Genomic DNA, 22,321 nt, shown 5'->3' with positions numbered 1-22,321 from the left:
ATATTTACAACATGCCTTTGTCTGCTTTACAGGTTATTATAACACCTCTGAGGTCAATAGGACGTGTGGGCCAAGGTTAAAGCCGGGAAACAGTGCACTAGGCTCACATTTGGAGTCATTGTGGACCCTTTAAAACATCTCTTTGAAATCCAATGCAATTACACAACAATAGTCATTATAACCACTTTATTTGAAGGATGTGTCTCATAATTGGCTCCAAAATGCCTGAAAACAGAAACTGTGCCAAGCTAAATGTCCATGTGTGTTTTTGATGTTCTCCTGTTGGCCTCTCGTGACGCTGCGCGCGGACAGGGTCTTTATCCCTTTAACAGAAATCAGTGATGCAAACAAACTGTTTCGGGACACTGAGTCGCGCCAAAGACAAAACTTTGGGTAACTTTGCTGACCGATGTGAAGTTAGCTCTCCTCCTCCCGGGACGCCCCCCCCCCCCCTCCCGGCCTTTAGAGGATCCAGAAGCCGAGTCTCCGCGACTGATCCCGGGCGTAAAGAGCCAAGAGGTACCGAGGAGCACCAGAGACTGAGTGAGGAACAGATCTGTTAGAAAGTCACGCAGCTGCTTTCTTTTTTCATTAGTTTTTTAGGAGGTGGGGGGGAAGCTTTTTTGTGTTTTTTCACCTTTTGCAATAACATATAAACTACTTTGTATGTACTGCTGCTCAAAGCTGTTTTAATGTAAGTACATTTTAAGTTAGACAGTGTCTTGTTATCATCTAAAGACTGAGAACGTGCATTGTAGGTTTTTGTATAGTTGTGTTGGAGCAGAAGGTCTGAGACTGAGTGACTGAGACTGAGAGACTGAGACTGAGAGACTGAGACTGAGTGAGACACAAATCAGTTGGAAAGTCAAGCAACTGCTTTCTTTTTACAAGTTGTTTTTTGGAGAGCAGCTTTATTTTTGATTCACATTTGCAATAAACTCGTTTTCATGTTCTGCTCAAAGCTGTTTTCATTTCAGTTGGAAAGTCATGTATTTGCTTTCTACATATTACTGCACTGTTGTTGTTTTTGGGAGCAGCCTTCATTTCTTAAAACGTTGAAGCATTTGTGTGTTTTTAAATGATTTAGCAGTTTTTTCACCTTTTGCAATAACATATAAACTCGTTTTCATGTATTCTGCTCAAAGCTGTTTTCATTCAGTGAGACAAGATGCTTTCTGAGTGAACAGCTGGAGCAGAAGGAACAATTCAGTTAGAAAGTCATCTGCTTTCTCTTTACTATCACAAGGTGCATTATTGTTGTTTTGTTGGGAGTAACATTTCCAAGATTAGTAAAAATGTATTTGTGATTATCTTAAATTCCTTAAATGGAAACTACAGTATTTTTTATAAAAAAAGTCAGTGTTTTCTAGCTTTTGCAGAACTTACAAGGTACTTTTCGTGTGCTGCTAAAAACTGTTTTCATTTCAGTTAGAAAGACATCCAGATACTTTCTTTTTATTAGGACAAGTCTACAAGTGTGCGTTGTCGTTTTTTCGGGAGTGGGAGAAACTCAAACTCCTTCAAATGTTATTTTGTGGTGAGCCTTTTTTTAATATGATTTCGCAGTTTTAGCTTTTGCCATACCCGCAATATGCGCTTTCCATGCTCCTTTTCAAAACGGTTTAATGTGTTGGTTTCTAAATTGAAACTCGAGAATAAGCCTGGGTGTGTGTGTCTTGCGTAACGCTCCCTATAAGTGACTTTTCACTTGTTAAACACGGGCTTTGTGCAAAAAGCGAAGCAAATGAGATGATTTGATGACCTAGAATACTTTAGTCCATATTCTCAAAACGCACGTCACAGGCTGATATGTGTTTCTTTCTTTCTTCATTTTTTAAAATCCGTATCCCTAAAATCTACCTGTTTGTGTCTCTCGTGGCACAAAGGGCTCATCACATGTCGGCTGCACAGAGTTAAAAGTGAGAGATGTAATTAGACAGCCTCTCTCATGCTGCGATTGTTTCTCCCTATGTGAGGGGAAGCGCAGATTAATGTTGAGGCTAAATAAACACAAAGGACCCGCAGACAGGCCGCTGCTGGCCTCTAACCTCACAGAGCAGGAGGAAATCAGTCTGGAGGAAATGACACCAGCCTCTGAATTATAATAAGAGCATGTGTGCACTGCTAAACATGCACATATCAACCCATATTACAACTCATACAATGCTTTAAAAAGCGATATGAATGCTAGTTATTTCACCTGTTTCTATTTTAAAGTGCCGGTTATGATTTTTACGCACAGCCACTTTTACCCCAAAAGTGCGCAGAAGTAATCTCTTTCTATTTAGCAAAGTACACTAGAATATATGTGTGTTTTCTGCAGTAAATACCACACAATTACACATATTGTATTCCCTATTGTTTGCTCACTTTGCATCGGTTTCTTTTGGACACAATGCTTCCTGTTTTAGGAGAGCCAGTCATTGCTAACTGAGGATTTGTTGTTTGACTGAGGCCTCCGTCTTTACTCTTAGGACACGTCGTCTGTTGATGAAGGGTTAAAATATAGCTACAGCATCCAGTTGATTTGCATATTAGTGTTATTTTTTACAAGTAAACACAGGCAAGCTAGTAAGTGTGATTTTAAACCTGCTTTATTATTGTGTTTGGCTGTTTTTGGTTATTGTCTTCATCGGCTACTGAACCCTTCATGTTATTCAGTTGTTTCTTCAAATATTGCTGGATTCAGTTGGAAGTATCCATGCAAAATGAAGCGTTTATGACCATTGGACATATTTGTAGGTGTGTTTTATTTTTATTGTATCCGTAGGTCTGTGCAAACGTGGTGTTAGGATGTGAGTCGAATTGTTTTATTCTTGCTTTAATGATCTAGAACAATCCAAAAGAGTGCCTAAAACCTGCGCTTACAGTTTCTTTAAGCGTGTGTACTTTTTATTTAGTGATTACTTTAAAACATCCACGCACATTTTGAATAGTCCAATAATGGCGTTTTAAAGACACGCTGTCCTTCAAAGTCGACTATAATTAACCTATTTCCGTGTGCAACAATCGCTCTGCACACACGTGCACGTTCCAAGCGTCTATTCTCTCATATAGTCGACATTTTTTCCACAATTATTCTTTTTTGTAGGCCTTATTGTAATTCCCCAACATACGATCACACCCTCATCACCGCAGCTTGTTGTTCTGAACCTGCGGGACGCACGTTGCCTTGTATTTGAAGCAAACCTCGGATTCAATTTATAATTGACCATGAATATATTCGGTTCTTGTTCATGCAAGCAGGAAATATTGATCATGCACACATGTCATGTCTGTCTGTAAATAAGTGAATGCTTTAAAAACACACACACACTGCATGGTGAAGCTTTCCTGCTTTTGGGGTTAAAATCGCTAAGAAAAAAAATCAGTTTTCGCACTTCTAGTTTTGTTTCTGTGCAGGTTTCATATTATAGCTGCACCCTCCTCCTCCTCACACATACCCCCCCTTCTTACTACTACTATAAGACATCGAGTGCATTGTGCGCATGTGCCCTGTCCTTGAGTTCCTAACCTATTCCCCCCCCCCCCCCTCCTCCTCTCTTCTTCTCTGTATTTTCCTTGGTAGGATTGTCTTCCACGTCACCAGCGCTCAGCACTATGGAGTTACTACAAAAGGTGACGCGCAGAGGAGGATTTGTGAATGGACGCCGTGATGTGTGCAGCTCACAGATCAGAGGGTGCTGGGACCTCTTCTGCAGATGCACCCCCCCCCACACACACACACACACACACACACACACACACACACACACACACACACACACACACACACACACACACACACACACACACTCTCTCCAGATGAATGGGGGTCTCTAATATCAGCTCTGTCACCATGCAGGGCTCGCACCAAATCCTCCAGCTTCCTGTGCCTTTCAAAACCCTGAAAGCCAGCCTCTGCTTTTTGGTGATCCTGTATGATTTTGTTGTTGTTGTTGTCATGCTTTAGAGGGCCTGGAAGCCGCCCTGTTTTTTGTTTTTATCACGGCTCAGGCCAGAGCAGCAGCCGAATGAGAGATGATTAGAACCGGGCCTAATTACGCAAAGTGCAAAAAATCCGAAAAGCAAATTAATCTAAAAATACATTTAAGTGATTTGGAGAGTGACTTCCACCTGTGATGTTCTTAATTACGTGTAGTGTGTTGGAAATGGGAGAACTGGTCAAAGCACCAAAAATACATGGTAAATAAAAGACATTTAGATGAATAAAAAGCAATTATTTGTCAAATCATGAATATTTTTGCAGCGTAAAACACGAACCTCTTTCTGATTAGCGTGCGTAATTTAACTTTTTCTAAAATATGCTACTGTACCATGCTCAATATTCTACTTTCTACTTTCTACTATGTAAACTATACACTATATTCTATTTATAAGGTCATTGCATGATTTACAACTTGTATTTTTAAGTCTAATTTGTCATTTTTACGTCTAGTCATCCAGAAATCATAGTTTACTCCATTCTTTATTCACCCTCCCGCATGATGTCTATATAATTTCCGTGGTGTGTGCGTGTGTGTGCGCGTGTGTGTGTGTGTGTTTACAGATGAATCCTCTGTACTTTGAGGCTGCAGGCTCTTCTGGTGTCAGGCCTTTTATAGGTTTTAATAACTCCTAATCCTTCTGATCGCTCTGGCGAAGATAAGTCTCATTTGAATGCGGATTGTTCTTAAGGAGCGGCGCGTATTTCTGCACAGCAACATGTGCGCCACCCTGAGCGCAATTAAGGCCTCAGCTAAATTGGACGACGGCTAACTGAATGCAGCTGATCTCCCTTCAGAAGACTGCTCACAAATATGAGGAAGACGTGCACGTGCAGTCTTTGATTTCTTAATAATTCCGTAAAATAAGTCAAACTCCTGCATGAATTAACATCAAGGCGAACACTGTTTAGTTGCTGATAAAAAGTGAAGTTTCTGCAGGTTAATGAAGTTGTGACCAAATACAAACTGTATTTAAAGTTTACTACATTTAAAATAGATTTTGCCCGAGTGGAAATAGTTATTTTTTTAGAGCTATGATTAGTGTGTAAATCCTAAACAGGCTGATTAGGAGACTGAGAGGCTGGAGCAGGAGATCAGGCTTTCTGAATCATTTATTGACAAAATACGGAATTTTAAATCGGAGAGAAACACGCCTTCCAGCTCTGAATAACAACCAGGAGACATACAAGTTATAGCAAAACTAACACAGAAAATATGTTTGTATTATTCATTTAGAATTGTAAATGAAGTCAAAACCTAAATGAAGTGCGCAAAAAGAGAAATGAAGGCTCATAAAAACGCATGGTTTACTAAAGTATACTTTAAATTGGAGGTACTTTAACATTGAGTGAGAATGAGTATTTTCATTGTATGCCACGTTAAACTTCTACTTTACTACATGTTTGAAGCCAGTATTATAGTTTTTACTCTTGGCCTACATTTACCTAAAAGCTTTTACAGATTCAGATCATTAGCTAATGCAAAATATCAATCCACTAGTAAATTGAAATATAAAGTCACGATATCGAGAAGCAGTTTATAAAGTAATTTAAATTAGCTCCACTTTCACCAGTAATCCAGTACTTTAATATATATGATTCTGCATAACAAGTACTTGGTACTTTAAGTATTTTTTAATGCCAACACTCTAGTACTTAAGTAACATTTTAGTATGCAGGACTGTCACTATACAAAATGGAGTATCTTCCACCTCTGCACAAAATACTTTAAACCTGGTTCAAAGTTGTTTTTGTTTTTTTCCAATAACGTAATTTAATACAATCTTGACCAAGTCCCTTCAGAAATTCTGTACCACGAAATATGAGAGTGTTGCAGCAAAACAAAGTCACTGAGTATTTTATGTTACTTTATTTTGTGGGCTATGACTTTGTACTGAACTAATAGTGTTGCAATGTTGTCTTTATCCCTTTTTAAATGTCACCCTCATAAATTAACCCCCCAGTCAAATTGGTCTAAGCACCACTGATGCGTAAAAGTTAGAATGTAGAGTTTCCTCCCAAATGTTGCTAAAGTCCCCGGATGTGCATCAGGTAGCTGCCTTTCCCCTCTGAGGCCTTCAGGTCTATTTCAGGTCTCTGGGTTTACATTCTCCATATGCAGCAGGAGGGAATGCAGAGTGAAAGAAAGAATAAGATAATGTACTGTTAGTGACCTGCAGCTCCCCATATAAAGTATTCGGTTCCTCCCAGCATGCTTCACGGGCTTTGGATGGTCCAAATGCCTCGTGCACCTGTCTCAAAGTCCTGTTTACGAGCAGGAGGAACAAGTGTGAGAGAGACAGGTGGAAAGCACTTGCTGCAGAAACTGTCTGAGAGCAGGTTGGGGAAATACTTCTGATTTGAAACATGTGACGTGCAATCCTAAAGACATTAAGAACATTTCCCCAAATTATATCTATTTTCAATTCTCATAAAGTGGGTTAATGATCCAAGCGTTAAGTTACTTGTTTAATAAATCTGTGTGAAAACCTCATACTACTCTTTGCACCTTCTTGTTAGATGCAAACTGCATTTCTTTCTGTGCATTGACAATAAAGTTGGATCTAACAGAAAAAGAAGGAAAGAAACACACGTGCAACTTTTCCCCCTTCCGTGTATTCCCGTTTCTAAAAGTGAGAAACAATTCCTGTAATGTCCGCGCTCCGGAGGTCAGACTCCCTGTGTGGTATCGGATAAAAGAGCAACCGAAATAGCACCGGACTCCCATGAAAGCACCATGTGCCACCGGGTCCCTTTCACCCCTGGGTGCACCTGAGTTGTTTGTACCCCCCCCTCCCCAGCTTCAGATATGCAGTGAATGTGTCACTTATCAGGGGGGCTGAGCTGCCAAAGGCCATTTTAGGCGCAATAACTTTCCCGGATGGATTTAGCCTGCCAACTTTGCGCGTCTCTCAGCAGCTCAGAGAGAGCCTGTTGCTTCCCAGAACATGTCTCCCGCGCCTGCTAATGAAGAAGACTAATTAAAACATGACAAACATCGACCTTTAGTGCATCCTAAACAGGCTGCAAGCATGACTGGGATTATGCAAATGAAGGCTGCTTTCTTTGACAATATGTGAGCAGGTGACTTATCTTATATGTGTGTGTGTGTGTGTGTGTGTGTGTGTGTGTGTGTGTGTGTGTGTGTGTGTGTGTGTGTGTGTGTGTGTGTGTGTGTGTGTGTGTGTGTGTGTGTGAGTGTGTGTGTGTGTGTGTGTGTGTGTGTGTGTGTGTGTGTGTGTGTGTGTGTGTGTGTGTGTGTGTGTGTGTGTGTGTGTGTGTGTGTGTGTGTGTGTGTGTGTGTGTGAGAAAACAGCTCTGCTTCTTTAAATATGGCGCACATCTGTCTGCACAACAGGTGTCTGAACTGTGAGTTATAAGGGTACAGATTATTCTAAAAATCGTGTTTATTTTTCACATTCTGGCATCTACTATGTTTTTATTCAGATGTTGTTCTTATTCCTGCAGCCTTCTGTCACCATGTTGTCCTTTGCACTGTTTTATTGCACTATTTCCTTTTGTTTGAAGTGTGCTGCATTGTTGGAGGAGACTTGTTCATATGATAAATACATCGTAAAGCTGCAGGTAAATCAGAACTCTCCCTCATATGCCCTTATTTATTTTTGATTTATGAAGGAAAAGGCTGATATTAACTTGCTGTGCACCTTGACTTTCTGCCTCTCGGGTATCACGCCCAGCTATTATTATTATCATCATGACGGTGGTCGGTTTAGGGAGTCAGATGTGAGCTGCAATTTTAATTTACACTGGGAAGGATTTGTTTGGATGGCATGCATAATGTGCCATCACATGAGGTTTAGCCTGTCATTGTGTTGTTGTCCTGCGGAGGAAGAAGAGGAGGAAGAGGAGGAAGAAGAGGAAGAAGAGGAAGAGGAGGAAGAGGAGGAAGGAGAAGAGGAATGGCACACAAGGCTAAATCCCACTGTGACGTTGTTTAAACATGATTCTGTGTCTCTGTTTTTACTTTTGATTTACTGTCAAGACAACCGGTTTTATTGTTCTGAAATCCTCTCCTTAGATGAAGAGTGGGGGGATAATAAGACCCTCCGATGGGAACATGTGCAGAGCAGCCTGCCATTTGAATGATCACAGAAGTAATTTGAGCTAAAATGGAGTCCAATGTTCTCCCCCCCCCCCCCAATGCATAATAATTCATTATTCCTGGCCTAGTGGAGAGGCGCTGATCGAGGTTAGAGGACGGGAGTGGACCTCAGCTCTGGTGTAATGAAGACTCAGTAGACCCTAAACACACACTCCCACACACACGTAATCTTTCATTAGACGCTGAAGACCTTTATATTTTTTGGGCCGAGAAACAAGAGAGTGCAATGATTTCCTCCACTCGATCCATTTCATTGACCTTCTCTATCATGCATGTGACTCGCTGCAGCGCCGGAGACATATTCCAGGAATAATCTCCCTGCCTGCCGCTGTTTAATAAACCATCTTTTGGAGATCTGAATTTTTATGTTCTGGTGCATTTAAGGAGAAATCTGAGTGGAAAAAAACACATTTTGGTGTGAAGTTCTCTACCTCTTTTGTATTCAACATGTATTCATGTGTTGTCTGAATTCTCCTGAGATGTATACATGTAATTTTATATGGAATAAATTGATGAATAAAACCTTTTGCAAGACCTCTCCTGTTTCCTGTGCCTCCACTAGGGGTCCATGGAGGTCATGGTGTTAATGTCCAGACAGAATAAGAGGATAAACACTGTCATCTGGTGGCAACAAAAGCCATCACTCCTCACTGTGATCTACCTGCTGCATTTACCGCTCCTCAATGCTCTTGCTTTTAACTTCCACTCTCAGAGACTTGTAAATGTGTGTGGCAGGCAAAGAGAGGAGGAAGAGGGGGAATGGCGTCTTCATCCTGCAAAGACCCCGAGGTGAGGAGAACACACGTTTATAAAAAGTCATTTACTGTGAGGTTTTAAACACACACTGAGTTTGCAGAGGTTAAAGGGGACGAAGGTGTTGCACAACTTTAAACAACAAAGGAAGATAAAGGTGGAATGCTTTTTAATTTATTGGACCTAGATTCTGTAACACTTTCTTGATCCGTACTTTCTATTCTAATCCGCTGTGCCACCTTTCATTTCAGCAGTGGTGGAAAGAAAATAAGTACATTTGCTCCAGTGTTGTACCTTGTTGACATATTAGTACTTGAGTATTTGAAAGAGGATCTACTGTGTTCTGCTTGTTGGGGTTTCCTCTTCCCTGTAGTGGCATCAGGGCGACTGTGGCTGCGAGGGGGTGCGGTCCTTCAGAAGGTTGTGGGTTCGATCCCAGCCCATGCAGTCAACATGTCGATGTATCCTTGGGCAAGATACTGAACCCTGAGTTTCTCCCGATGGCCAACGGTGTGTGAATGTTAGGTCCTAGAGTCAGGTACACTGCTCTGTATGAATGGGTGAACGACATAGCGCTTTGAGAGGTCTTAAAGACTGGATAAAGCGCTATATAAGTCCATTTGACCATTTACCTGTAGTGTATTCTATAGGTTTCTGTGCATGTAAATGGTCTGCAAAGGCTACAAATCTCCCTAAATTGTGTCTTTGCGTGTGAACAGCATGTCATTCCCAGCCAAATCAATAATTCATGCACCTGTGTGGCAACAGCTTACAGTAAGAGACCCCCCTTTGTTTTGGACATGATGTGACATCAAAGACGCTGTAAAAACAAACTCCAGTGGGAAAACCAAAATACACGATTTCCCATAACCAGGCTTCCCTTACAGTTACATTAAAAATGTGACTAGCGTTAAATTGGGGATGTATTCAACTAAAACTGAGCATTGTCCGTTGGCTCAGATTTGATTTGTCTTTTTAACTGTAGATGTGCTCATGGTGTCTACGCTACTGCCTGAATATGCTTCATGATATAAGGTCTTTTAGCAGACGACACATTTTGATATGTTTCCTGGCAGACAACAAATGAATAGGCTCAATAACAGCTAGAGACAAAATGGAAACACAATGTAGCTGCGAGGAGGTGAAACTGATGTTCAGATCAATACATCAGATCTGTCTCCTGGCCTTGGAGGAAGGACGTAGAGAGAGGGGGTGTACGAGGGGGGGGGGGTGTATTTTGGCAATAAGGAGGCGCTCTAATGGAGTCTTTCAGTTTGCCGTGGCTGGAAATGAAAGGAGGCTGAAGTCCGGCCAATTATTGTGCCTGAGAAGAGGAGGAGGGGAGTGAAAGAGGAAGAAGAGGAAGAAGAAGTGGCGTGTGGCGCCGGATCGTTGGCCTGTCAGAGAGACAGATAAATAGATAGAGGGGCTTCCAGAACGAGGGGTTTCCATTCAGAATAGCCCACAGATATTGGCCCCACTCCCAGAAATGTCCCTCCCCAGAGCAAAAGGTTAACTGTCAGTCCCCCGCTAGGTATATATAGAAGTCTGCCCTCCAGAAAGGCGTGTTTTGGGAGAGGAGGGGGAGAGCTAGTGACACACAGGGGGTGGGTTTTATTCGGGGAGGGGGGAGAAGATGCAGCCGAAGACATTATAATGGCTCCGGAGACTGACAGAGGCCATGGACAAAAGAGTGTCCTCATCTATTCAATTTGGGCCTGACAGCAGACACAACAAACAGCCCAGAGACCCCCGGTGCAACGGACCCCCAGACGAAAAAAACAAACCCAAAGCCATTGTGTTCCTGACGCTGCTGAGACGTGTAATTAGGGTAAAAATAAAAGGTCTATATCATGATGTCATCTAGTATTAAAGAGGACATACTCAGCTTTTTCCTGTGGTGTGTTTATTGGTGCATGTAAAGGCTCCTTTTTGTTCATTTCCGTAACATTATGACGTCCCTATGTAACACTCACGCTCCTATTGGCTAGTGCTCCAACACATTGTACACGATAGGTTAAGGGGTGGGATATCTCTTAGTGTTTGACCAATCACAACAGAGCCGTCCAGAACAGACTGGGCTCTGGTTTCAGACAGAGGGTGAAAACAGGTGCTGCAGCCTTTTGAACATTAAAGCATGGAGACAGAGACATGAAGTTATAAACATGTCCTCTTTAAAACCCTTATTGAAGAATGACTAAACGCAGATCTCCTTATGAGGTGTTTTTATTTTTCACTTAAATCCATGGTAGCAAAAAATGATACACCGCTGAAATATCAGACACACAAACGCCTAAAACATCCCAAAGGTGCTTCACCACCTCCAAAAATAAAGCTTCCTCTCCAGAATAACACACCTGAATGTGAGCAGATCGAAGTGATCCGCCACAAAATGTTTAAAAAAGTATGGTTTCCTTCTATGATGACAATTGTTTTGACACAATATATTGTTTCCTCTCTTGTGAGAGTCATTGGTTTTGACTCTGAAGGCATGTGACTCTAATCTCTGAACCATGTTATTGTTTCGGTATCCACACTGCATATACTTGTCAGAAATAATAAATAAATGGGCTCATGAATACTCTGATTGCACTTAATCCTCGCTGACTAACATACTGTAGGTCTAGTGTGGCAGTAATACCTGTCTCACAAGGAAATCCATTTTACATGAGCAATAATGTCGTGTTTGTACAAATGATGAAACTAAAATGGTTATAGTGACAAAAGCACTACGTTCTATAATACACAGGCAATCACAGACTGCAAATCTTAATGTCTTCTTCATCGCCGTATGTTCCCAAAACTAAACTCACCGGAGAGCGGTTTCAACCGGTTTACCCGTGGCAAAAGTACTTTACTCCCGGTACATTACCTCCAGAATAATGCTCTGACTCTGTCCATAACTTAATAACTAAAAATGGTTTTATATGGAGGAGGATTAGGGCCCAAAAGTGAGGATTTTGCAGGGAAAAAATAGTTTTTTCTGAAAATCTGATATTCTTTTCAGAATTCTGTTAATTTTTTTTCTTAGATTTCCAACTTTTTTTCTTAGAATTTCGACTTTTTCTTAGAATTCCTAAATGTTTTCTTAGAATTCCGACTTTCTTAGATTTCCAACTTTTCTTCTCGAAATTCCAACTTTTTTTCTCAGAATTCCGACTTTTTTTCTTAGAATTCCGACTTTCTTAGATTTCCAACTTTTTTTCTCAGAATTCCAAACAAAATAAAATCTCTTTTGGTCAGATCTCCCCAAACACGTCACACGTGGCCCTCCTCATCCTCCACCGTTTTCCAATAATTGTATGGTGTAAATATACCATTCAAGGGTCAATGCGACTTCTCTGAGGAACTTGAATTGTGAGCTTTTTGACTCGTAGCATATTGAATTTACGCAGGTGAGTCACAGCCTGTAAAGACTAATTGTCACTCCTCTACATACTTCCTGTCTCTCTATTCTATCCACCATCGTCACTTTAAAGGAATACTTCCATATTTGGTTTGGGGTCATTCAAAAATAAATACTTAATTTGGTTAAACTGGGAACACACATCTCCCTGCGCTTCAACTGAATACATTTCACTGAGAGAGAGTGAGGACATCTGTTTCGCCCACTCGTACAATTCCCTTTTTATGATTATATATATTAAAAATAACAACAGAAATAGTCTTTTGCACCAAGTCCAGGTGCATCAACACCTCCACTCAGGAAGATGCTTCCAGCGGGGAAATAAAACACTTCAAAATCAAAGAAAAGGCAAAACACCGTCCTCCTGTCTCGATGGAGGTTTGGCCACAAGGAGGTGCATGGCACTTTGTTATGAGGACGAAGTCTAATCAGAGTCTCTTTCCTCCTGTTCTCTCCTTCTTCACGTAACGTGTCCATCTTTAATTCGCCTGTCCTTCTTTCTCTTCTTTGTGCTGCGTTCAGTCCATGTGGGGTTTCTCCACGCCGCCCTGAGGGGAGACAGAAGAGTGTCAATAATACCCTTTATGTATATAGCACCTTTCATGCTGCCCAAAGAGTATGACAAAGAAAATCACAATAACAAATTAGGAACATCATTAAAATATGTAAAAACATTAAGCTGGCTCTTTTTCTGCTGTAACAACGTGCATGTACCCTCGGTGGGACTAGTGAAGGTATTCTGAAAACAATAGAACATGAACAGTGATACATCTAAACACGATAAGCCAAATGAAAAAGACAGGTCTGAGGCCTCTCCAGTTCTCTGTAATGCAACTTTAGGTACTTTTAAAAGTGAAACATTTGAGGATCCAAGTAGAAGATTGCAGCAACACATATTCACCAAATCAAAGTAATGCAGAAGTGAAAGTGCTGGAATGAAGTGCTTCAATGTGAGCTGCTTATTGTCAGATTCATGATGCTGAAGTGCTTTGTAGAGCGATGTCATAACTGCTGATGTGTTCATGACCTCAGGTGACTCGTTTCCAAGAAATCAATCTGAGTAGTTTCACTTTCCTGTGAAGAGCTGCACCCTCTCTCAACAACCAGTAGCTTTTAAGCAAATAAGGACCTGGTGCTAAAATATATTTTAAATGTCAGCACAGGAATATTTAGCTCTCAGTTCCTCCTTTTTTTGGAAGTGCTTATTCCTTCTTTTTGCAAAAGGGGAAGAGAGGACTTCTTGCTCAACACGTGCTGCTTTCTGATGGCTCATTTAGCCATCTTAAAATATCAAAGAGACATTCTCTCGTTCTCGGGTGTTGCTCAACGGTAGCCCCTCGTTGTGGTTTCACCTACAATTATGAAATGTGGCATGTGTACGCAGCACGGTGAGACGAACAGAAAAGCCTCTTGGAGACATATCATATAACGAACAGGAAGTCGGCTATTTAGAATTTTCTATGCAATGTTTCGCACTAACTCGTGCCGCATTTGAACAAACTCTCACGCTGCAAAAGAGATCTGTAAGAAAAAGCCCCCAAAGTCTCGTGTTCCTCCTCATAAAACGCCCCTCTGGAGCAAAAGAGAGAGAAACCCATGAGTGCCGCCTTGTGCCAACATTCCTCCGGCCCGATCACAAACAAAAACAACGAGGAGCAAATGACCCTGTGGTCAGCCGAGTCCTGACTGCCAACACTGTGACAAACAGCTTTAATCTGCTTTCACGCTGCCACTCGAGTCAAACGGAGCGCTGACGGGACTTTGCAGACGGAACGAGGCGAGGCTTCTGGGCACGAGCTTAATGGAGACATCAGAGCTGACTTGATGGGATACTTATGAGAGAAGTGTTTTTAAAGGCCTTGACGTGCTGCGGAAGTAGATTTATTTATTTTTTGTGTGCAAACTTTTGTAAAATGTGATATTTGAAGCGTCTCGCTCTCGGGTGAGGGCCAAAGGGTCTTCAAATTGACAATTATGACATTTGGTATGTATAAGCAGCGCGGTGAGACGCACTCTTGAAGACATATCGTATATCCAACAGGAAGTTTAATTTTCTATGCAATTATTCGTACTTTACTTCTGGGCACGAGCTTAATGGAGACATCAGAGCTGACTTGATGGGGTCATTATGAAAGGAAGGGGGGGGGGCGTCCAATGCACTACTCTTTGGACAATGTTATCGTGGCGCAGCTTAGTAGATGCTCATAACGCGTGCAGAGGAGCTCTCTAATGCAAATCTGAAGCTGGTTGACGGCATGTTTTGTGGAGCTGTGGGATTATTCTGTTTGCTGAACATGCATTTCTATAATTAGCAACACTTAAAACTATCAAAGTATTGTCTTAAATGTGCTTGTTTTTTTACATTATTATGTTTACCATCAACATAAGGCTCGTTACTTGTAACCTAGGATCGTTTTGCATTCCTTTAAAATGAAAACTTTAATTGGAAATCAATGTAGTTTACAGGTTGCTGAACAAAATGAGTCCCCAGCACGTAGAAACTGCCGGATGCCAACTTGCATATGTTGTTAATCAGCCTATTTGTACAGTTGTTTGAAAATGGCATTCAAGTCGATTCTCAAACTTCAAAATGGATTAAAAACAACCGGGAGTTGAAATACGGCTACTTCCTGGTTCAATGTGTTATCGTGGTGCAGCTTAGTAGATGCACCGACTTTAAAGCGTGCAGAGGAGCTCTCTAATGCAAATCTGAAGCGGATTGACGGCGTGTTTTGTGCAGAGTGACACGCCAAACATGAGGTGTTTAACCTTCAAGTATACTCTTTGCAAAATATGAAAGACATCCAGGTCAAGAGTTTTGCATAACTGGAAAAGTTCCCTTGAAAACCGCAGAACTGGAACTGGTTTGGTCGCCGTTTTAAAGTGACATTCCGACTGTCATTTAACTCCATTATCTCCAGAATAATGCTTTGACTTTCTCCATAACTTAACAATCTCCGTCTGAGTTACACGGAGGAGGATCAGGGCCCCAAAAGCGAAGATTTTGCGAAAGATAATCCGTTTTTTTTCCTGAAAATCTGAGATTATTTTCAGTATTCTGTCGTTTTTTCCTCATAATCAGATTAATTAAAATATCATATGTTGCCCTTAGATTTGCTATTAAAGAACTGAGAAGCACATAAGTACTGCACTTGATATCTTTAAGTGGAAATAAGCTGTCAAGATAAAACTTTAATGTATATCTGTGAATTAGACTTACCATGGCGAGCTGGCGTCCGATGTTCCCCACGGTAACTCCGCCTGAGAAGAATATGCACGGGAGCCAGGAGCGCACATACAGGAAGTCCGGAGACGTGTATCTAAAAGAGAGGAAAAGCCCAAAGAATGTACAATTAATATCCATGAAGTAGAGATGTTTTGTTCAGCAGCTGCTTCCAACTTATTCTTAAGGAGTTAAAATAACTCCCATTGATAAGAAAGGCACCTCGAAGGACACCTGCGTAAAGTCAGTTTGAGCGTCTCATCGTGAACAGAAGTCTCTTTTCTCAGCTGTGTGTTTTTGATGAACTCAGTAGGAGGGGTTGTTCGTTTGGCTTCAGGAGAAACAGGGTCTGTTTGATGGCTTCCTGCAGGTGGGACAAGACACTTCTCAGTCTCACAAGCTGTGTAACTAAAACCTACGTGGTTTGTGGTGCGAGTGCAACATGAAACCAGGAGGTAGGGATGACAGAGCACGGCTCATTAATCCTCTGGCAGTTTTGTTTCTTCAAAGAAGGGAACACTTGTCTCTCGTTTGCTTTGTGTGTTTTAATATTGATGTGTCTATTATGAGAATGTGTATACTTATCTCATTTGCTCTGTTCTTTGTTGTGTTGTTGTTTTCTTGGGGGTGGGGGATATATTTGATCTGCTTTTTGTCAGACTGGTTGAAATGTGCACTGTTGCATCTACAGTATGTATTTGACTGCTCAATGACATTCTGTATGTATTCTGTACGACGTGCATTGGGGTTAAAGTCCCCTACGGGCATTGGCGGTACAGATGGGGTCCAAAACTAGCAAGCCACATGAATGTCTGGGAACAAATGAATATGATATATATTGAAGTAACAAGTCATGATATGCTACAGGAATACACCTTCCGGCGCAGACTGAAAACTCATCTCTTTCGACTCCACTTCGAGCGATAGAACTATTAACAAAGCACTTTTATACTAATAAAGGACTGGCTTATCTAAAGCCAGTTGAGTAGCACTTGAAATGTTTGGCTCTATGAAACCTGATGTACTTTATGATTCTGTTTTCTTCAAGGTTGTATTTTGTTGGTCGAACGCACTTATTGTAAGTCGCTTTGGATAAAAGCGTCAGCTAAATGTAATGTAATGGAATACGGCCAGGATCCGTTGAATTTTCTGAATATTGGGTTGCAGATGAACATTTTCAAAAAGGGGGGTTTGTTTAGCATGAAACACTTGAAAGAACTAAATAAGTTAAAAAAGAAAGTAGAAAGAAAGTGAGGTCAAAGAAAACTATTTCTGCTAAGAAGTGAGCAATGATTGAGTCAGACATGCGAGTATCTCACACGGCACTGTCAATGTAATCCATGTACCTTTGTTGTTCATGTTTTTATTATCTTTGCTTTTAAATGAGTGCCATTTTACAATATGTCTCTTAATGCCTTTCATCTTTGTAAAGCACTTTGACGTCCCCTCTGTGTGCACTGAACTCACTGGTAGACTCCGTTGTAGACGAGCAGCTGCGTGAACACGGTAGCGAGGACGGCGGTGGTGATGCCCAACCCGAAGCCGCTCCTGGACCGATCGAACGTCCACCAGAGACCCAGAGATAGAGCCGCCAGCGTGAGGGAGAGCTGCACGTTGTTGTCGAAGTCGAGCTTCTGTGGTACGGGAAGTTAAGGACAAAACCAAACAGTGTAACGCAAACACAGGATTAGATCTAACTCAAATGTTTGTAGAGGCTAAGTTAGGGATCCTGCCAGTTTCCATTATAAGGACCGGAGCACTGACGGACCTATTGATATCGCAAAGTTATTATTACACTTGCTAAAAGTAAATAGAGTTTTGAAAGGCCTTGATGCACAAGTAGATTCTTTCTTTCTTTGTGTGCATATTTTAGAAAAATGTGATATTTTAAGTGACACGTTCTCGGTGTGGGCCAAAGGCTCTTCAAAGCTGCTCAAAGGTAGCCCCTCGTTGTGGTGTCACCTACAATGATGAAATGTGGCTTGTGTATGTAGCATAGTGAGACGAACAGAAAAGCCTCTGGAGACATATCGTATAACGAACAGGAAGTCGGCTATTTTTAACTTTCTATGCAATTTTTCGCACTAACTCGTGCCGCATTTGAACAAACTCTTTCTACAGATTACATCCGATAGACTTAACATTGAGTCAGTACCATCTTAAGACCTTGAGGATCAAAATGTGTGATGTGCAAGGGCTCATCCAAAGTGTTTGCAGCTTTAATAAACCTAAATCATTCTTAAATCATGACATCCTGTTTGAAACTGTAGATAGAACAGTGCTCACATAACACAGATCTGTCATAAAGAACCCACAGGCTCTGAAAGGATACAACACTGGCGTGGTTGATGCCCACGAACACTGCGATGCACCTCATGACGCTGGCCCACTCCCTCTTGAACTTGTGCGGCTCTCCCAGGTGTTTGTCGAGGCACGGATACAGCAGACCAACCACAGCTGTGCAGAGGAGAAAACAGACCAGAGTCAAACACCATAAGCAGACAATCTGGAAAGTCCTGTCACAGAGCGGTGGGATTATCTGTTTGCTGAACATGCACTTCCAAAATTACCAATCGACTATAGATAGATATTATGTTAACCATCAACATAAGGCTGATTACTTATAACCTAAGATCTGGTATCGTTTTGCATTCCTTTAAAATGAAAACTTTAATTGGAAATAAATGTAGTTTACTTGAGTATATTTGGGAGCACTGTGAACCTGGAAATGTTAAATACCCTAAATATTTATGTGAGAAATGAACAGTACGGGTCCCCAGATCGTAAAAACTTCCGGATGCCAACTTGCATATGTTGTGTTCTTCAGCATTAAACAGCCTATTTGTACAGTTGTTCGACAAATCGATCCAGCGTCCTCTTACACTATCAAAATCAACCACACTGGGAGTTGAAAAATGGCCACTTTCTGATTAAATGTGCCATTTTGGATCCTGACATTTCAGAAATGGATAAAGCGTCCTCAAAAAAACAACAAAATAACTTAAATATTGTACAAATCTGCTATTCTTTCATTTGAACTTTTGTACACAAAGGCTAATACTGCTAGTTAATGCTTATTGCCCAACAGATTCAAGTTTTCTAATTGCTGGGGACGCATACTTTACATTTCAAGTATAACACCTTTCCTGGTTCACATCAGGACTCTATGAGCTACTGAAAGTTTACACAATGAAAACGAGTCCCTACATGACATGAGATATTTATTTGGCACTCAGTAATGTCAACAATCTGTAAAAGCCACATATCTCTTTTATGTGTTTCTGCCCTGCAGCACATGGAGGAGGAGGAGGATGTTTTTTTTACTTCTTTCTCCCCCCCACTTCCTGGTCCCTATCCTTAAAAGGTACCGCCCCCTTTCAGCTCACCCGTTATGACACTAGCCAATCAGCGCGCAGGTCGTTTAGTATCCGGCAGCTGCGGCCAATCAGAGTGCGAGAAAGTCAACCCACTGGCAGAAAATGACCACGAAGACTAGTATAGCATTAGACAGGAAGGCTTGTATAATTGCCAACAATAACAAAGCCGAATGATGATTCATGACCACACAGTAAAGTGATATAAAAGGGGAAATAAAAGGAGAGCAGTTTAATATGTACAATTGTGTAAAATGGCACTATTTTACGTTACGTAAGTTTGGTGAGGCATGTGCGTAAACGTTACATTTCCAGACTTTTAGCACCCATAAATTCATGTTACTAGTATTATTTTCGGCATTTACAAAGAAAAGGCTACTTCCCCTCTTTGTCTGAAACTTAGCAGCCAACTCAAACTGCTCTGCACAGATATTTAAAAAAAACTAGCTTCCATTTTTCTCCAACAAACTGTGTTAAACTCACCGGCCCCTGTGCCGCAGCACGGAGGGATCCACCAGGCAGACGAAAACAAAGTTGTCATCACCTCCTCGGGAAACAAGGTGACATTTCTCTGAATCTGCAGCAAGTTGAGCACCAGGGCCAGGAAAGCCCCACGGTGAAGAGCACGAGACCCCTGCGGATCAGATTGGCCGTGCGCACGTCGTGCAGAGATCCGTACGCGTTGCTGAGCACAGAGGTGATTATGGACATCATTTCTTCAGCTTTGGATGCTAACCAGTGAGCTCCGGATGAGTGTTTAGTCTCAACACTTGATGCACAGGAGCAGCTCCAACAGTGGTCCTCTAATCTGGGCATTTGGCACTTTAAAGCTGAAGGAGAAGAAGAAGTGGATATATATAGATCACAAGTGGAGAGAGAGAGAGGACACAGTGTTGCAGAATGGAAACGGTGTTCTGTTACAATAAGTTGGAAAAGCTGGTGTTTACCTTGATCTGGAGACGTCTTCTTCTGTGCGTAAAGACTCAAATCTCGTTCACATCATCGTTAGAGGAGAAAACAAACAGCTCTGCTCCATTCCACAGCACACAGCTCATAGCAGGCACAGGAGCTTCCTCTGCACAAAACAATCACAGCTGTGTCGGGTGAGAATCGGCAGCCAATCAGAGCGCGGCGGGTGATATGACGTAGCGCCACTCCACCGCCCCCTCGTGCAGGACAGACGCACAAACTCCAGTCTGCAGAGCAAGTGAAAGTGGAAACAGAGAAGTATTTAAATGTCAGCCAAAACACACGAGAGTCTGAATCAGAATCAGGTTTATGGTCAAGAAGGTTATTCATGCTCATTTGGCTCATGGTGCATAAATAAACACAAATACAGAAGATACATTATGAGAAAAACGACCCAAAAAAATCAACTATTATAAAATACTATTAAAAAAACATTAAAATATACAGAAATATTTACATGAAATATCGAGAAAAATAGATAAATGCTAGGAATAATATCATGAAATATAATCTGTGCAGTATTGGTATTAAAATGATAAAGCTGTGCTGGTATTAGGAGGTATCTTTGTCTACAAATATGCAAAATATTCAGAGGGTTGTGCAGGACTGACATGAAACACGAACACGAAGAGCATTTGAACAGCTGCAATAAAAAGCAGTGATGCTGTTTACAAAATGAGATGTTATACGAGCTTAGACAATAAAGGTCGCCCAATAAGTCACGATAAAGTCAGTGATGAGATCATATAAGCTAAGATATTCTTTTATTGATCCTAGTATGGGAAATTCCTTCGTCACAGCAGCATGTAAACAAGCATTGCATATGAATTAAACATTACATTAAATACAAAATAACAGCAAATATATATGTATAAACAGTCATACATTAACAAAACAGAACAGTATGTACATCTCAACAGTGTAAGATGTATCTCTATTGAATATACAATATTAATACACAGATTTGAAGTCAGTGTACTTTGATATTACTTGCTAATACATGAGTTAATAAGTACAGTTTGGAAAAGACCCTCTTTTAGATGTGTTTACCACTTCCTGTCTGATACATGCTCAAACTCTCCCAGATATTTTCCAAATAAAGGTTACACAAACTACTTCCCCTCTCCTGGGAACAGGGGTTCGTTGTGGCACATTTAGTTTTGTCTGTTGTTGATGAAAAGTGGTTGAACTCGGGGTCATGTTAAAGGAGGTGTGGCTGAAAAAGGAGGAGTGTGCATGAAGCCAAACGGCAGTCAGTGAGAGATAACGTGAGGGGGAACGGTTCAGTGCCCGAATGACACCATTCTTCAAGGGCCGACAACAACAAGGAACATGTTGTGCAAGAGGCCGTGTGACCTAGCCGGGTGGGCCGAGTGATAACAAACCTCCATGGCATACGTGAGGCAGAAAGCATACATCCATAGGTGCAGGGTTTGTTTTCCACTGAGCCTGAGGACATGCATACACTTTCTTTTGCAGGACACATCTGAGAAAGTTATTTCAATTGAATTATCAAAAAAGTATAGACTAGCTGCTGGCACTGTGTTCAAATTAATACCACGGATGAATCATCTTTTTTTTCATGCAAATAAGCTTGAAAATTAAGCGACGCCTCATGACCTACAGCAAATTTGCAAAACAGAAAGCATATCAATCAGATAGCATTTACTTTCAATTAAGCTAAATTGGTGTAATTATGCCGCCAATATTTAGGGTATTAAATTCATTTTTTTGTTGTTTTTTAAATGACGTGCTTGTTAAAATGAGGGGACTATGTTTCTAGTTGTCACCCAGTTTTCAGCTTTAATAGAAACAGCTGAATTCACCCTGTTTGTATGGCTGCTTCGACATGTGGAGGACAACGATGCCCAATTACTGGGAATATTGTCAGAGAAAACAACCCATGTAAATAAGACACAGAAACACTTCAGGCACAACTTTTTTCCAGCAGCAGTGCTTTGGTCTAGGCTGAAATACCTCAGCAAATATTCCATGCATTGCTGTGAAATGTTGCACAGACATTCATGGGTATCCTAAACACTGCCTTCCTCTCCAGTCTGCAGGAAATAACACAGCAGGCCAGTCCATAGCTTAGTGCAGGAGAGAGAAGACTCTTCTTTACTAAACAAATGGCTTCTTTAAACCACCCTTTAAGTTTTAGGGGGATGGTACAGTCCAATTAGCCAGGTACATTTACAGGTAATGTTCATCAGCTCAGATGTTTGCCAGCCAATGCCAGGATCAAGGTGAGCTTCAAGACACTGACACAACACACATTAACAATCACTAAACAAAATGATAAGCTTCTCAATCCCCCAGAAATGGCACCAAAGTTGTGCTTTTAAGGGAATATCTCTACTGTACTAAACACTTTCTATGTGGTGCTAAAAGCAACGGATAGCATGTTAACAGGCCTAACTGAGACCTGCTTAGCATAATAATAATGCATGTATTTATATAGCGCTTTTCCTGGTGCTCAGAGCGCTTT

The 22,321-nt window shown here is 41.2% G+C and overlaps 1 protein-coding gene and 1 long non-coding RNA gene across 2 annotated transcripts in view; one reads left to right on the top strand and one right to left on the bottom strand.

Annotated features, from left to right (window-relative positions):
- The window catches only part of LOC117559537, a 37,357-nt gene extending 32,026 nt beyond the window's left edge, over positions 1-5,331 (top strand). Inside the window, exon 7 of the long non-coding RNA XR_004570982.1 lies at positions 3,569-5,331. This is a non-coding gene — a long non-coding RNA (uncharacterized LOC117559537). The remainder of the gene's footprint in view (positions 1-3,568) is intronic.
- A 5,740-nt stretch (positions 5,332-11,071) lies between these two features.
- Positions 11,072-19,692, bottom strand: insig1 (insulin induced gene 1). Its single transcript, XM_034236326.1, is given in 6 exon segments — positions 11,072-12,815; positions 15,488-15,587; positions 16,958-17,124; positions 17,823-17,947; positions 19,348-19,473; positions 19,476-19,692. Coding segments are annotated over 6 exon segments (753 nt in total). The 5' UTR covers positions 19,681-19,692; the 3' UTR covers positions 11,072-12,785.
- Between the last annotated feature and the right edge of the window lie 2,629 nt (positions 19,693-22,321).

This window comes from Gymnodraco acuticeps, unplaced genomic scaffold (assembly GCF_902827175.1).
Source record: "Gymnodraco acuticeps unplaced genomic scaffold, fGymAcu1.1, whole genome shotgun sequence".
Taxonomy (NCBI): Eukaryota; Metazoa; Chordata; class Actinopteri; order Perciformes; family Bathydraconidae; genus Gymnodraco; species Gymnodraco acuticeps.
Note: the sequence above shows the minus strand (reverse complement) of the source record. Positions and strands in the feature narration are given on the sequence as shown.